The 16,205-nt window shown below is 48.0% G+C and overlaps 1 protein-coding gene across 1 annotated transcript in view; it reads left to right on the top strand.

Annotated features, from left to right (window-relative positions):
* Positions 1 to 16,205, top strand: part of MAP3K5 (mitogen-activated protein kinase kinase kinase 5) — a 209,632-nt gene that overhangs the window by 72,594 nt on the left and 120,833 nt on the right. The window contains exons 3-4 of the mRNA XM_058307543.2: positions 9,011 to 9,034; positions 15,808 to 16,001. Coding sequence (XP_058163526.1) covers positions 9,011 to 9,034; positions 15,808 to 16,001 — 218 coding nt within the window. The remainder of the gene's footprint in view (positions 1 to 9,010; positions 9,035 to 15,807; positions 16,002 to 16,205) is intronic.

Here is a 16,205-nt window from a genome sequence, read left to right as displayed (position 1 = left end):
GATTTGAGCCATTCTGAAGGCCCAGCCTCATTCAGTTTGGATGAACCCTAATGAATACCATCGTCAAAGGCCCTGTTTACAAATGGGTTCACACCCCCAGGGCCAGGGCTGGGACCTGAATGGGCTTTTGTGGGGGCCATGGTTCAAACCCCAACAATTTAACACTGCTGGAGTGAGAACACCTTGTCTAGGCTTCTCTGAGAGGATGGCGAGGTTTACGTGGTCAGGTTCCTTCTCATTTTGAAAAATTCCAATTGGAAAAATGGTCATGACGTTTTGGATAAGGTTTATGATGAAAACATGGACAGCACAGTGAATGGCCGGGACTGGAGTGGCCATCGTGAGAACTGAGTTGAGTCTGTCCCTGCCATTCCTGGTTGGTCATCAATCCTTGAGTGATATTTCTGGTTCTTCACCCACCAAATGAGAATGGTGAGCCCTGTATTATTAGCATTCACGTTGGTGGGGCTGAAATGAGGAAATCTATTTTGTAGAACACATTTTTTAAAATATGCTCTATATATGCAGTGGGCCATTATTTGTCATTGGTGTCTGTATATAAAGTAGGACACCTCCATCTTCAAGGACCTAGTAATCTTAAAAGAGATTTAACATGTGCCTACCATGAGAATCGTTGCATCAAATCTGATAACATGTGGAACCTCTTAGTTGGTATGTTACCTGTGTTTTGTCAAACAATGATTTAGACCAGGATGATAGAACCTGGTCATCTAATTCATTCTTAAAAATATATATATTTCTCTTTATATTTATATAAAGAGTCTGCTTTATATATATGGTCTCCTGTAACAGAGTAACACAAAACAGGTCATTTAAACTACAGGAATTTAGCATCTTGCAGTTTAGGAGGCTGGAGGTCCAGAATCAGGGCTGTTTTCCTCTGGTGGTGGCTCACCAGCAAACCATCACTCGGTCTCTGCCTCCATCTTATGACTGTCTCTCTCCCCGTCTGGCCTCTTCTGTGTCCAGATTTCCTCTGCTCATAACACCAGTCATTAGATTAAGGCCCACCCTAACCTGTATTAGTCAAGGTTCTCTAGGGAAACAGAACTAACAGGACGATCTGTAAGTAGTATGAGATTTTATAAAATTGTCTCATGTAACTGTAGGGATGCACAAGTTCAAATTCTGTAAGGCAGGCTGCAAGCCAGGGTCTCAGATGGAGGTCCTTGTTGAATTCCCAGGAGATGCTGGCTATCTGAAGTACAGATGGGGATTCTCCCTCTGAATGCTGAAATCACTTCTCCTTTTAAGGAGTTCAACTGATTGGATGAGACCTCAGTCGTTGCTAGGCTCTACGGGATCTCCTGTATCTCAGGCAAACTCTTCTTTACCTCCATTGTGTAGGTGCAATCCAATTTCTTCTTGCTAGTCAGGATCAGTCAGCCCAGCCAGCAGAGTATTCCCTTCTTTACCTGTTAATTGAGAGGCATGAGGAGCCCAAAGTGGCCAGGTGGCAGACTTAACTTCCAGTTCAGTGGAATTGGTGTTGTGTTTCCTGGTGGCAGCGCTCTTCCTTTTGGAACTAAGACCTGTGGAACAGCAGAGCTTAAGGTTGCAGGGACAGGAAGCAAATATTTTCCTAGTGGATCACTAGGGCTAATAGGGAGTGATGCCCTCCCATTTCCACCCGTTGATTCTTGGACCCATGAATCCTGGCTGTGGGAGAAAAAAGCACCATAGAATGGACACTGATTTAGAGCATATACAGCCTTCTGGAGAACACTGCCGCAGCCCTGCAAGGTACTGCCACCTAGTTGGTGCCGTAATTGAGTCTTCAAAATGCCGTTCCACCATTCTATCAATCCTGCTGTTTCAGGATGATGGAGAACATGTAAGATCAGTGAATTCCATGAACTTGTACTCATTCCCACACATCATTTGCTATGAAGTAGATTCCTTGATTGGGAGCAATGTTGTATGGAATGCCATGGTAGTGGATAAGACATTTAGTAAGTCCACGGATAGTAGTTTTGGAAGAAGCATTGTGTTCAGGGAAGGTATACCCGTATCTGGAGTATGCATCTTTTCTGGTCAGAACAAATCACTGCCCCTTCTATGATGGAAATGGTCCAGTGTAATCAACCTGCTACCAGGTAACAGACCAATCACCTTGGGGAATGGTGCCATATTGGGGGCTGAGTGTGGGTCTCTGCTGCTGGCAGATTGGACACTCAGCAGTGGTTGTAGCCGGTTGGCCTTGGTGAGGGGAAGTCCATGTTGCTGAGCTCATGCATAACCTCCATCCCTACCTCCATGGCTTCTTTGTCCATGAGCCCATTGGCCAATGAAAGGAGTAGCTGGGGAAGGAGGCTGACTGTTATCCATAGATTGGATTATCTTATCTGCTTGATTATTAAAATCTTCCTCTTCTGAAGTCACCCTCTGGTGAGAATTCATGTTGGATACAAATATTCTCATGTTTTATGCCCAGTCAGAAAGGTCTATCCACATACCTCTTCCCCAGACCTCTTTGCCATCAATTTCCCAACCATGTTCCTTCCAAGTCCCTGACCATCCAGCCAAACCATTGACAACAGCCCCTGAATCATTGAACAAACACCTACGGCCTTTCTCCTTCCAAGGAAAATGAACAACCAGGTGCACTCCTCGAAGTTCTGCCCACTGGGAGGCTTTCCTCTCACCGCTGTCCTTCAGGGACATCCCAAAGGGGCTAGAGTGCTGCAGCTGTCTACTTCAGGGTGGTACCTGCATATGGTGCAGAACCATTTTTAAACCAGGTCCGAGTTTTCTCTTCCTCAGTCATATGATTATGAGGAACTCCCCAAGAGGCCAAAGCTGTGGGCTGGGAAAGAGAAGATAATGTGGCAGGAGTGGTGACCATAGGCATTTGGGCCATTTCCTCATGTTACTTATTTTTGCCTTCAAGACCAACTCGAGCCCTATCTCATATATACCACTTCCACTTTATGATGGAGTGCTGCTGGGCACGCCCAAATTTATGGTTTGGTGGGTTATACAACATCCAGCTCATGATAAGCAACTCAGCTCTCATGGTAACTTAATGGCCCATGGTTAGTCTCTACTAAGGCCTAGTAGCAGGCCAAAAGCTGTTTCTCAAAAGGGGAATAGTTATCTGCAGAGAACAGCAGGATTTTGCTCCAAAATCCAAAGAGTCTGCATTGAGATTCTTGTATAGGGGCATGCCAAAAGCTCAAGACAGCATCTCTATTTGCCGCTGAAACTTCCAGCACCATTGGCTCTGATAGACCCTATGGCCCAATTGGCAGTGTAGCTTACCAGATGCAACAGCTTATCTTTCACTTTAGAAGGGATACCTTGACATGCCCCATATCACTGGAAACTTCACTGAGGTGGAAGGACCTTGTATTTTTGTTGGATTTATCTCCCATCCTCTCCATGCAAATGCCTTGCCAATAAGTCTAGAATAGTTGCTACTTCTTGCTCACGAGGTTCAATCAGCATGTTGTTATCAATATAATGGACCAGTTGAATGTCTTTGGGAAGGGAGAGATGATCAAGTTCCCTGTGGATAATATTATGGCATAAGACTAGAGAGTTGGTATACCCCTGAGGCAGGACTGTGAAGGTATACTGTTGGCCTTGCCAGCTGAAAGGAAACTGTTTCTGGTGGTCCTTACTAATGGTAATTGAGAAAAAAGCATTTACCAGATCAACAGCTGCATACCTGGTACCAGGAGATATGTTGATTTGCTCAAGCAATGATACCACATCTGGGACAGCAGCTGCAATGGGAGTCACCACCTGGTTAAGTTTATGATAATTTACTGTCATCCTCCAAGATGCTTCTGTTTTCTGCACAGGCCAAACAGGAGTTGAATGGGGATGTGGTGGGAATCACCAGCCCTGCATCCTTCAGTTCCTTGATGGTGGTACTGATAATTGCAGTCCCTCCAAGAATCGGTATTGCTTTAGGTTTACTATTTTGCTAGGAAGGGACAGTTCTAGTGGCTTGCACATGGGCTTTCCTACCATAATAGTCCTCACTCCATAATTCAGAGAACCAGTGTGGGGATTTTGCCAGTTGCTGGGCACGTCTATTACAATTATGTGTTCTGGAACTCGGGAAATAACCACAGAATGGGTCCAGCGACCCGCTGTACCCACTGCAAGATGGACCTGAGCTAAAACTCCATCTATCACTTGTCCTCCACAAGTCTCTGCTCTGACTGGTGGACCACAGTGATGTTCTGGATCTCCTGGAATTAACGTAACTGCTGAGCCAGTGTCTAATAGTGCCCACAATGTCTGGTCATTTCCTTTCCCCCAAAGCACAGTTACTCTGATAAAAGCCTGGAGGTCTCTTCGGGGAAAGCGGGGAGGTAGATTAACAGTATGAATTTCTGGCAGTGTAACAGAACCTGCCTTCCCCTCAGTCAAGGAACTCTGGGTCTGTAAACTCCTCAAGTCTGGAAATTGATTAAGAGGCCATTAGGCTTTTGTTCACTAGACCTAAGATTCTTCTGTCTATACAGCTCAAGTAGCGGGCCCCCACCAAGATATATTTATTTAAATCAGGAACGAAATTAGTAAGGAAAAATAAGAAGAGAGTCTAGAATTTCTCTTCAGACTACTTTCCAGCTTTGGTATATTTTAGCCTGATTTTGGGCACAGGTGTTTTAATTGACAGTTGCTCATATTCAGGAGAAGGACTGTCCTTCCACAGATGGTGACCCACACAAGTGCAAAATGCCTCTAGCAGGGGTGATGTGGGAATTTAGTTGGGGTTGCGTGCTTTGCTGATATTAAAACCTCATGAGGTATTTGGCTTTAAAGGACTTCCATCAATTTAGTCCATTTGGTCTTTATAAGCCAATCCCAATGAGACAGAAGGTTAGGTCCTTACCATCCTGATTGGACAAATAGGAAATGTTCCTTTTAGAGGTGAGAAATGAGCCGAGAGAGAGACGTTGACTTGCTGGAGCCACAGCTCATAAGCACTGGTGATGGCATAAGTCCCAGATTTTTTTGTCTTGTCCTCAGCTGCATTTCCCTCTAAGTCTCTCCCCAGGTTTTATATGTCCTGTAAAGATAGAGGTTTTTTTCAGGATTTTTATTAGAATATCAAGTTTTTAAAAAAATTCTTAGGCAAGCACATGTAACCAGCAAGGTATTTGCCTTCCTACCTTTGAAGACAGGCTGGCTCTGTGAACACCTGTGCCACCTGCGTTGCTTGCTCTCCTGAGCCGGCTCAGCTTCATCTTAGCAGCACACAGACGCTGTGCCAGGCTGCTGGGGAGGGCTGTGTCGCACCTTCTCCAGGGGGCCCAGGATGTTCCCGGAGCGCATTGGAGATTTCCTTGTTTAGCTGTGAAGCACTGAAGTTAGGGAAGGGGATGCGGTTGGAAAGCAGAGGAAGTGTGCTTCTTTTCCCTACTTTCCCAGAAGACCTGCCAGGGTCCACTGGGGTGGGAAGTGGGCTCAGGAGGGGAGACCTGGAAGGCACCAGCCCAGAGAGCAGATGTAACCCAGTGGCTGAGCACCTGCTTCCCACGTATGAGGCCCCGGTTCAAACCCAGGGAACCTCCTAAAAAATAAATAAATAAAATAGCACATAAATCCATCCAAAGTGTGCAAAAAAAAAAAAAAAAAGGCATGGCCAGGCGCATGTTCTTTCCTGGCCAAGAACTCTGCCTGTCCCTTTCTCCTCTGTTTTCAAGAGGCTTAGACCCTGCTTGCTAGCCCTCTGTCCCCAGCCTGACTTGGATTCCACTGGACAGCCCCACACCAGCTGTTCCCATTTCCTCCTTTGGCTGGAATTACTCAAACTTTCCAGTTTTGGAGACACCCCATTTATTTATCCTTAAGATGACCTCCACCAAGAGATACTTTCCCAAAAGATGTCAGAGGTTGTCTGCCTTCCCTTTGAATGCGATCTAGACTAGATGGCCTCCTGTCTGGCTTCCCTGTTAGGTTATTAAAAGATGTCAGAAAATTGAAAAAGCAGTTTTTGACCCAAAGTCCCCTAAAGGTCAGATACTTGTGAATTGTGGTAGGTAGCACATCTTCAGAAACCGTCACTGGGAAAGAACTGACTTTATGCTGACCTTACCTTTCTTATAGCCCTTTAGAGGAGGAGTTTCCGTGCTGTGATAAGGAATATAGAAATTATGTCTAGAATTTATTCCTCCTCCTCTTCTACCTTGTTTTTCCCTCAGCAAGTTTAAAACATTTTTCATTATTCTATCACAATAGTTAGTTACCTTTGAGGTTTTGCTTGTTCTTTATTTGTACTGAGTTAAAATGCACAAAATAGTGCCTTTTAAAAAAAAACAATGCCTTCTTTAAGGTTGTATCATAAACTGTGAGTAAACTCTGTCTCCCTCAGAAGGACAAGTTGTATCCATTTAAGGGCTCCGAAACGTAAATAGTAGTTTATAAGGCTTGGACTTCTTATAACACAGTCCCTCACTTTGTTATCAAGTGCACTTTCTCTGAAAAGACAGAGTCACGTGGGAGGGGACTTAGAATTCTTTGGGCACTTGGGCAGTGGAACCAGCAGCCGTGGGTCATTTTGGGCAGTGCTGAGTGGGGCATGGCTCCCAGTTCTCTCATCTTGGCTACAGACCCCTTCCCTTCCCTTTCTGTGCCCATGCATCAGAAGGGAAGGCGGGGAGCAGCCGCTGCGCTGGGGGAGTGCGGGGCGTCTCTCCTCGCAGGGTCACGAGCACAGGGTCTCATTTAGGTGACCCCACTAGACCTTGGGCCCCAGATCAAGCCCAGAACGCAGAGCTGGAAGGGCCAGCGACCACTCAGTCCATGCTCGCTGAGCTGGGGGTAGAGCCAGCACCACGCAGTTACCCCAAGTCCTGGTTCAATAGGAACTGAGTGTGAACCAACCCTGGCCCTGAGTTGGAGCGGATAATCGGATGAGCAGCGGTTTGCTGTGTCATCTGTCAGGTGCTGTCATGGGGTCTGAATTAGGGTTAATGATGGCAAAAGTAAGGCATCAGGGAATGGGTGTAGCTCGGTGGCTGAGCGCCTGCTTCCCACGTACGAGGTCCCTGGTTCAAGCCCCAGTTCCTCCTTTTGGGGAGAGGGGAGTTGATTCAGGCGGTCAAGGGCAGCTTTGCAGAGAGCAGCTGACTTGTGCCCTGAGGCAGAAGGAGAGGGGGACATTCCCTTGTTCTTCAGAAGGGGGAGAAACGGACATTCCCATCAAGGAGAGCAGTGTTTGCAGGGGTGGGCTCACTCCCCTAGGAGCTGCTCAGAGATCAAGCTTGGGAAGTGGGGTGTGCTGGGTTCCTGGTTTTGTGATCATCCTTCGTTTTCCTGTTTTATTTGTCATGAACCTTTGTGTGTGTGCGTGTGTGCGCATGCGTGTAATGTGCGTTAAACTACCCGTGATACTCCTGAGGGAAAGGCACTTTCAGCCTTCCTCCACACTGCCCCTAGTCTGTCCTTGATCCCCACTCCTGCGGGCACCAGCAGAGCCCACCTTCTTGTTCCCATGCCCCAGGACCTTTGCACCAGCCCCCCGAACTGTCCCTCTCACCCTGCATGCCTGAGCCCAGTGATTAGATCTTTTCAAATCCCTCGTTAATCCTCTCTATACCTCCCCAAGTTACCTGTCTTCTTTAGGTGGTGAGAACATTTATTTTCTAGTTCCCTACATGGGCTTCGTGTTTCCTGTTCTCTAGCCTGGTCCCCACCTCCCTACTTTGCTTTGTTTGCGGGGGCGGGGGGGGGTCCTTCCCCCCCACACACACACCCCCGATTTCCCCCTGGCTTCCCCCTTCTCGGCTGGTCTTCCCAGACTCCCTCCCTCTGCAGTAACACCTTCTTCCTCTGAGAAACCACAGCCCCTGCTTCCATCGCACTTGGTGACTGTGACCGCGGCTGCGTACACACCCGTGTGCACCCCGCCTCCCATGGCCTCTTTTTAAATGTTGACGTGTCCTTTTTGTACCAGTTACGTGGCGAGGTGTAGAAGCACATCGCTTAGTGGTTTATGTGGCTATCACAGTAGCCCAGCACAGTTCCTTCCTCTCTCTATTTTTGTTTTCTCTTCTGTTATCCCGATATGTTGCTGCCCTAATCCAAAGCCGGCGCTGGCTCCCTTTGCCCGCTGTGTCCCCTTAGTGTCCAGGGGGCAGGGCCTTGCCTTGCTGCTTTCTTGCCTCCCCAGACCTGGCTCCTCTCCTTACCCAGATGGGCCCACCCTGGAGGTTACATGGATGCCTGCCTTTTCCTGTTTCCATGACAACGCACATGCCATCTTTTCCAGTACTCTGTCCCATTTTCTTTTCTCTAAACCCAACCTCAATGAGGTGCTTATTTCCCTCCTTTTCTAGATTGTTCCCCCTCGCCCACCCCAGTGCCCTTGTCATTTTGCTCTCTAAGAGTGATGCTGCTGGTAGCTAACTCGGGCTGAGGATGTGCTGTGCAGCAGGTGCTTGATGGGAGGGATTTACACCATCCCGTTTGCTCCTTACAATCCGGAAGATAGGGATGCTGCTCCCCAGTCCTGTGTTCGCCCCACCCCGCTCCCCCCCGAACAGCAGGCAGGTGGCACCCCTGCCTGAGGTCGGACGCCCTTGCAGCCTGCGCGTGCACGTCCCCCTCTGGGAAGCCGCCCCTGCCTCTTCTCCCCAGGTGCCTGCTGGCTGCCCTCCCCCGCAGAGCGCGGCTGTGTTTAGGGCAAGCAAACTCACTTTAACCTATTCCCAAGCGTTTCATGCTGATCACGTGGTTCTGAAGCATAGATATTCTGCAGAAAGGATTTTTCGATTATTCCATGCATAGTTTGTACAAGTTTGTGCTGTTTTCCTTAAACCACAGGTAAGAAGACTTTCATGCTTTCCTGACTCCATCAGAGTACAGAAGTGTACAGAATGTACACTGCTCTTCTGCGATTTCTGATTGAGAATAAAATTAACGAACTTATTAAATAAAATTAACGAATATGGAGTAGGACCCTAAATTCAATTGAATTGGTTGATTTGGTACTAACCGCTGCTTTTTTTTTTTTTTTCTTGTTTTTCAGGAAATCATTTGCCAGAAAAATACTGTGAGTATTTTATTTCAATCTTTCAGATATTTTTTTTTCTTTCTTTTTCCATCAACTAATCTCTGGTATTTTTTAATCTCCACAAATTATTAATGCCTCTCTCTCCAATTCTGGTATTTCTGTTTAGAATTTCTGATATGTCAATATAAATATTAACGTATTATTCCATTATGGGGAGACTTATTTACAATAATGGGAGATGACACTGATACCTTGCTATTTTCCTATATAATTATGTTTTGGGGAAAAAATTCCCATAGTATAGCTGTAGTATATACATACCCACTTATATATCTATAGTTATCTATCTATATCTATACCACACTAAAGAATTCCTCCCCTCCATACAGAAAACAAATGTTAAATATCAAGAAATAGAAGTAATTTTTAAAAGGCTGCATGAGAAAAATTCTACAGTGGAAGCAGCCTTGTTAAACTGATGGTTGTCTTTTTCGTTTTAGAAAGTAAGCCAGTATTTGAAACCTTAAAAGATGTGAATCTGCAGCTTAGCATGGAAATAATATTTTGTTGAAGTATCTGCATATAGTTCAATTTAAGATGAGCATAAAATGATAATCGCTCGTCTTTCTTTGGGTCAGAATTAAACACATTTATGCTTGAGATTTCACCAGGACGTCGACTCGTAGCAGCATAAATCATGTTGACACGATAAACCCTTATCCTTCCCATCACAGCGGGAAACGAGCCATGATTGCTTCACGCTTCAATTCAGTGTAACGAATCGTATTGAACAGTTCCATCCAGCATGGACGGTGGGCCAGGCTGAGAAGTGGGCCCTGGGGGAAGGCAGGAGCAGCCCCGTTTATAACTGAGCCGGCAACCAAGAAGCACTGGGGTCTGGGTGGGGAGAATGACAGCGGACAGAGCAGCAAACAAGCCCCTCGGCAAAGAAACAAGTTAGGAAATGGATGCAGGCCTTGAGCAGGGCCGTTGCTCCAGGGCCCAGGGCAGGTCTTGCAGGGGAGGTGGCGCTGGCCTGTAGGCGATGGCGTGGACGTGCCGGAAGCAGGGTGACGAGAGGACCGGGTCTCCTGGGGCTGCCACCACAAAGGACACCACGCGAGCTTAAGCAGCGGCGTGCTGCCTGCAGATGGCGGAGGCTGGACAGTGGCGCAGGGTGGCGTGCCTCCCCCGCCTTGGGGAGGCTGGTGGCCTGGCGCTGGTGTTTGCTGGCACGTCGGGCGTTCCTTGGCTTGTGGTCACCACACCGGGCTCTGCCTCCCCTCTTGTCACGGGGCCCTCTCCCCTGAGTCTAGCTTCTCATCCTAGGACACTGCCCTTCTCCAATTCAGGCTCATCTTAATTGAACTCATTTCACCTGCCACGACCCTATTTCCAAATAAGGTCAAGTGCCAAGGGATTGGGAGTTAGGACTTGAGCTTATTTTTTGAAGGAACCCAGGTCAACCAATAGCAATTGATTTGAGAAAATGCATGTGTTTTGGGTGCCAGGTGTCTTTCTAAAAAGTTGCATATTTTGAGGATTTATATCAATATTTGGAATGCTGAGAACGTCTCTCCCCAAAAGCTTGCTTCATTTTACATATGCACTAATTTCTACCTTTATGTACTTCTAAAAACTGAGGAACAGAATCAGCATTATGTTTTTTGAAATAGTGAAGATAATTAGGTTGTATCAGACCAGATTTTAAATTGTGGGTTTTCATAGCCTTGAAAACAAGCATGGGCCAGAGATGTCGGTCTTGTCATTGTATGACCATACCTTCGAGTGCTGACATTTAAGGAATTGTGGTATTTCTCTTTCTGGAAGTGAGTTACTAATAAGAATTATAGCATCTGCCTAATAGTAATTATTACCTTCTTACTTACTGCTAAGAATGAGCCCCTTTAGTAAAAGGCGGTTGCTGCACGTGAGCCTGTTCTTGATTGCACAGGGCTTCTTGCTTGCTTGGATTTCCGTTTCAGTTCCTTCCAACTGGACTGCAGACAGAAAGCCTGCAGTGAAAGCATTTCTAAATGGTTTGGCTGGCCAACCTGGGAAATAAGTGTTCTGTGTTATTAGTTTTCATCATTTTATGCAAGTGCTCTTCTCGGCAGTGGGTGCCCCACCCAAGCAGCCCGTGCCTCTCGGCTGCCTGCTGGGCTCCGGCCCCTCTTGGTCCCTGCGCCTCCTGCAGCTCATTTCCCTCCCCTTTTGTTCTGACACTGGAGATTGAGACAAGGATCTGTTGCCTTAGGGACACTGGGAGGAGATGACAAAGCCTGCCCTGGTGCCGGGAACTGAGGGGAAACCTTAGCACACTGGGGAGTTTTCAGCCAGGATTCGGCAGGTTTGTGCTGCGGGGTGTGAAGAGGACAGCTCCAGAACTGGCTTTGCTTGGCTGATGCATTTTCTCCCCTCGCCCCTCTGCTGCTCGGCGCACACAGGTTGTTGTACAGATGGGACTCCCCGTGCCCAGGAATTCAGTAATCATGGATTGTGTTTCGTGTCTCATAAAGCACACGGGATATGAGGGTGCCCAGGACACGGATGTTCATCCAGCAGAACGGCATGGTCATCATGCAGCAGAACTGCATTCTTTTTTTTGTTATTTTTCTTTATTTTAATAGAGCTGTGTTCTAAACCTGATAGCACTATTCTCACTCATCGACGTCGCATCTGTTCTTTTCGTGGCCTGGAAGGTCAGGGTGTTTTCTTCTGTAATTTTGAGTTCTGGTGCTCGTCTCAAGTGAAGTGTGTGATTCTACTACTCATTTATAACCACTCAGAGCTTAAGCTCTCGAGGCTTTGGAAAGCAACCTCTTGATACACTTGCCTTTCCTTCCTGCTTCGACAGTGGCTTGGGTGAGAGGATTAAATGGGGTGGGATCTTGAAAACCTTTTAGGGGAAGCAGATTTGGCCCAATGGATAGGGCGTCTGCCTACCACGTGGGAGGTTCAAGGTTCAAACCCAGGGCCTCCTGGACCACGTGGTGAGCTGGCCCACGTGCGGTGCTGATGTGCGCAAGGAGTGCCCTGCCACGCAGGGGTGTCCCCCACGTAGGGGAGCCCCTCACGCCAAGAGTGCGCCCCATAAGGAGAGCCTCCCGCACGAACAAAAAAGGCAGCCTGCCCAGGAATGGCACCACACACACAGAGAGCTCATTATCAACAAGATGAAACAACAGAAAGAGACACAGGTTCCGGGTGCCGCTGGCAAGAATCCAAGCGGACATAGAAGAACACACAGCGAATGACACAGAGAGCAGACAACGAGAGATGGGGGAACAGGGAAGGTGAGAGAAATTTTTTAAAAAATCTTTAAAAAGAAAACCTTTTAGAAGCAGGACAAGTTCGTTTACCCTCTTCCTGACCGTTTTTCCAGTTGTTTTTCCATGAAGGAGGACTTGGAGGAGGGAATAATACAATGCACTAGACTTAAAATCAAATCTCAACCTCTCGAGGCTCTTCCCCAGGACATGGAAGTCAGGTTCTGTTTCTCCTTCGTTACCTGACACACCACAGGTGCCTCAAAGGACAGCGTGCTCATAACCAGTGAAGCCGGGGCATTGCACACTTCCTGTCCCTTGGCTGTGGGGCAGGAGCTGGGCTCATGCAGGTGCAGGTAGGGGGACGGTGTCCTGAGGCAGAGGCTGGAGGGCGGGAGGGTGGTAACACATGCCCTCAAGAGAGACGGTCCCGGGGCTGGGGTCCCAGACGCCGCCTCAGGCTCACCTCTTTCCTCGCCAGTAAAATGGAGGTGGTAGCTCCTTCCGCGGTGGGTCGCCATGCGCTTCAGATCATTCCTTGCCCCGTGCAAGCGGTGAGTACATGTGTGCTCTGAGGAGTAGTTTAAGGTGAGAGCAGTTAGGTCTTGTTCTCCAAGATGCCAGCGTGGCTGTGGACTCCTTGGGCTCCTGTGGCCTGACCGCTAGCCTTTCCCACACACCCCAGGCTAGTTCCCAGCCCTTGGCTTCTTTCTTTTCTTTGTGTTTTTTCTCAGAAAGGCCTCTCCCATTTCCTTGGATTCAGCCCTATCAGATAATTCCAGATCTGTACTTCTACGTTCCATTTGCATATTTCCACCTCTCTTTCAGACACTTTCTCGGAGGCGCCCTGCTTCCCCTACATCCCACCCGCTCCACGAGGGAGGGTTTCACCCTGCCCACGCCCTGGCTCAGCTTTCTCCATTTCCACTCTCTGTTAAGGAAACCACTTCTTTTCTAGGTCGCCCCTTTTGAAGACCTGTGACACCTTCTTCTCTCCCAGAATCCATGTGCACTTACCAGGTCCTGCCGGCTCTTTCTTTTAAATGTGGAGGTCGATCCTCCTTTGCTTCTGCTGCCAGGAGGGCACCTTGGCAGCTCCATGCTTCAGGACCTCAAATCTTGTTTCTCTCTCTTGCAGTCCACCCTGTTGTCTGCCCATCATGTCCAGAAGCACAGCTTTGATCGTAGATGTTTGTTTGTTTGTTTTTTCCTTGCTCTGGATCCTCCCCTGATCCCCCATTTCCCAGAATATATGGTTTAAAATCTTTCATCTTGCATTGCGCTCCCTCCCTGAGCCCGGAGCGCGGGCCGAATGGCTCACTCGGGAACGTCCGCCCATTGCTCCTCTCTTGCTCCGCGCTCTGCGCTGGCGTGTCCACGCCGCGCATCGCCCAGGAAGCGATGGAGCGCCCTGTGCCTGGATTCCCCACGTGAGCGGAGAGTGGCCCGGGTGGGGGGGTCCGAGAGAGGCAGGATTTGGGTCATCGTGGTTGTGGGATGCGACGTGGATGTGTTGTGCCTTCACCCCAAGAGCGAATGGTCGGTGTTAAGCAGCCGAGGGAAGTGGCGTGGTGTGGGTTGGTAAGGGACCACTGTGGGTGGGCAGCGAGTGGCTCTGAGGCCACGAGGAGACCAGGCCAAAGCTCCTCCAGGGACCAGGCGGCCGTGCTGGGGCCTGGCCTTCACTGCAGGCAGAGGGGACGGGGGAAATAGGCAAATGGGGTATATTTTGGAGGTAGAACCGACAAGGCTTGGCTTGGATTTGGGAGGTGAAGGAAATGAAAGGGTGAGGGATTGCATCTGGGGCTCAACGTTTTTTGTTTAGTCAGTCATTTCTTTTTCTTTTTTTTCATATGGTACGTTTGTTACAGTTGATGAACATGTATTGAAGCATTATTACTAACCACGGTCTGGAGTTTATATTATAGTTTACACTTTGTACTGCACAATTGTGTGGGTCTTTGACAAAATGTATAATGGCCTGTATCCATCATTGCAATGTCATGCAGGACAATTCCAATGTCCCCAAAATGCCTCATGTTACACCTATTCTCTCTCCTGCCCTCAGAACCTGGGGTGGCCTCTGCCCTTATGTCAACCACACAAGTTCTTCCACTGCTAGAATATAATAGTAAGTCTACACTAGTCCATAGCTGCATTGCCCCCTTACATGTGTTCATTCCTCAATCTCGAGGATGGGGGTGGTGATGGCCACTCCATTTCTGATTGAAAGGGGGCTTAGATCCCATGGGGCAGATGGATGGAACCGTCTTGCTTGCAGTTGTGGATACTCTCTGTTTTTTGGGATGGATGTTGTCCTTCATCATCCTTTTGCTCGTTGTCCCGGGTGAGTCCACTGAGCTGGAGATGGGTGTGGGCTGCAGCTCTGCTGAGATTCCAGGCTCAGCTGACTTATGAACAGACGAAAATTCAAGCCTTTGGGATATTTAGTTAATGAGTATAATGCTAATTATCGATTCAAATAAAAGGGGCAGAAGAGCCACATGTAGGGAAATTATTAACGAGTCTAACTCTGTTACATTGGGGAGCATAAATTCCAAAGTAAGGCCCACTGACAGGGTGCTGGCTCCTGAGACTGAATGCCCCAGCTGTAGTGTCTAGATGGCTCTAAAGCTCTCAGGAACCCCACTGCGTGAGGGGCTCCACTTTTTTTTTTAAAGATTTATTTATTTCTCTCCCTTCCCACCCCGTCTGCTCTCTGTGTCCATTCTCTGTGTGTTCTTCTGTGACTGCTTCTATCCTTATCAGCGACACTGGGAATCTGCATCTCTTTTTGTTGCGTCATCTTGTGTCAGCTCTCTGTGTGTGCGGCACTATTCCTGGGCAGGCTGCACTTTCTTTCGCGCTGGGCAGCTCTCCTTATGGGGCGCACTCCTTGTGCGTGGGGCTCCCCTACGCGGAGGACACCCCTGCGTGGCAGGGCACTCCTTGTGTGCATCAGCACTGCACATGGGCCAGCTCCACACGGGTCAAGGAGGCCCGGGGTTTGAACCGCGGACCTCCCATGTGGTAGATGGACACCCTAACCACTGGGCCCAGTCCGCTTCCCTTCGCTTTTAATAATTGGGTGAATAGATGGATGAAGTCGTCTAGGGGACCTGCTTAGTTCTGGTATCAGTCATGCAATTGCCTGTCATGTGGGAAACCCTAAATAAACATTTGCTCTTATTGTTTTCAGTTATTCATGCTCTGTCTAAATGCGAAGTTCCCTGAAGGCTGAAGACTGTGTTTTAAGCTCCTTTGCTTCTCTTACAGCATATAACATTGTGCCATTGGTGAATAAATCCTTAATTGATTGATAGAAACAGTTCCATACTTTTCTGGTGTCATCTGTAAGTCCTAATTATTTGAAGTAAGCAGTTAAGGCAATGGGAGGAAATTTCCATTTCCCTAGGTCATAAATAAGAAACGAGGCTTGTGTCTGCTCCTTCGCATGCAGAAATGTTGTGTAAAAGGAGCCACTGCAGACTCTGAGTAGAGTCTCCCAGCGAGCTCGCCCTCCTGTGTCACTTCTGTCCCCAGATGTGTACTGGGAACTACACGTTCGTGCCATACATGATAACGCCACATAACAAGGTCTACTGCTGTGATAGCAGCTTCATGAAAGGGCTGACGGAGCTGATGCAGCCGAATTTCGAGCTGTTTCTTGGACCCATCTGCTTACCTCTTGTGGATCGGTTTATTCAGCTTTTGAAGGTGGCACAAGCAAGTTCCAGGTAAAGCTGAGTGATGTCTTTTGGTGGTAACCACACCCACTGCCCCAACTTCATTTGTTTGGACATCTTAGCAGATGTCCTAAGATATCCAGTGCAGTGCTAAGATCAGGAAGAAAAGGTATAGTACCCTCTGGAAAGGTAAAATGGTCACGGTCCCCATGTTACATTTTAACTTGATAGCAGAAAAAAGGGTGAATGCAAACT

Source organism: Dasypus novemcinctus, chromosome 11 (assembly GCF_030445035.2).
Source record: "Dasypus novemcinctus isolate mDasNov1 chromosome 11, mDasNov1.1.hap2, whole genome shotgun sequence".
Taxonomy (NCBI): domain Eukaryota; kingdom Metazoa; phylum Chordata; class Mammalia; order Cingulata; family Dasypodidae; genus Dasypus; species Dasypus novemcinctus.
This window is presented reverse-complemented; position numbering and strand designations above follow the sequence as displayed.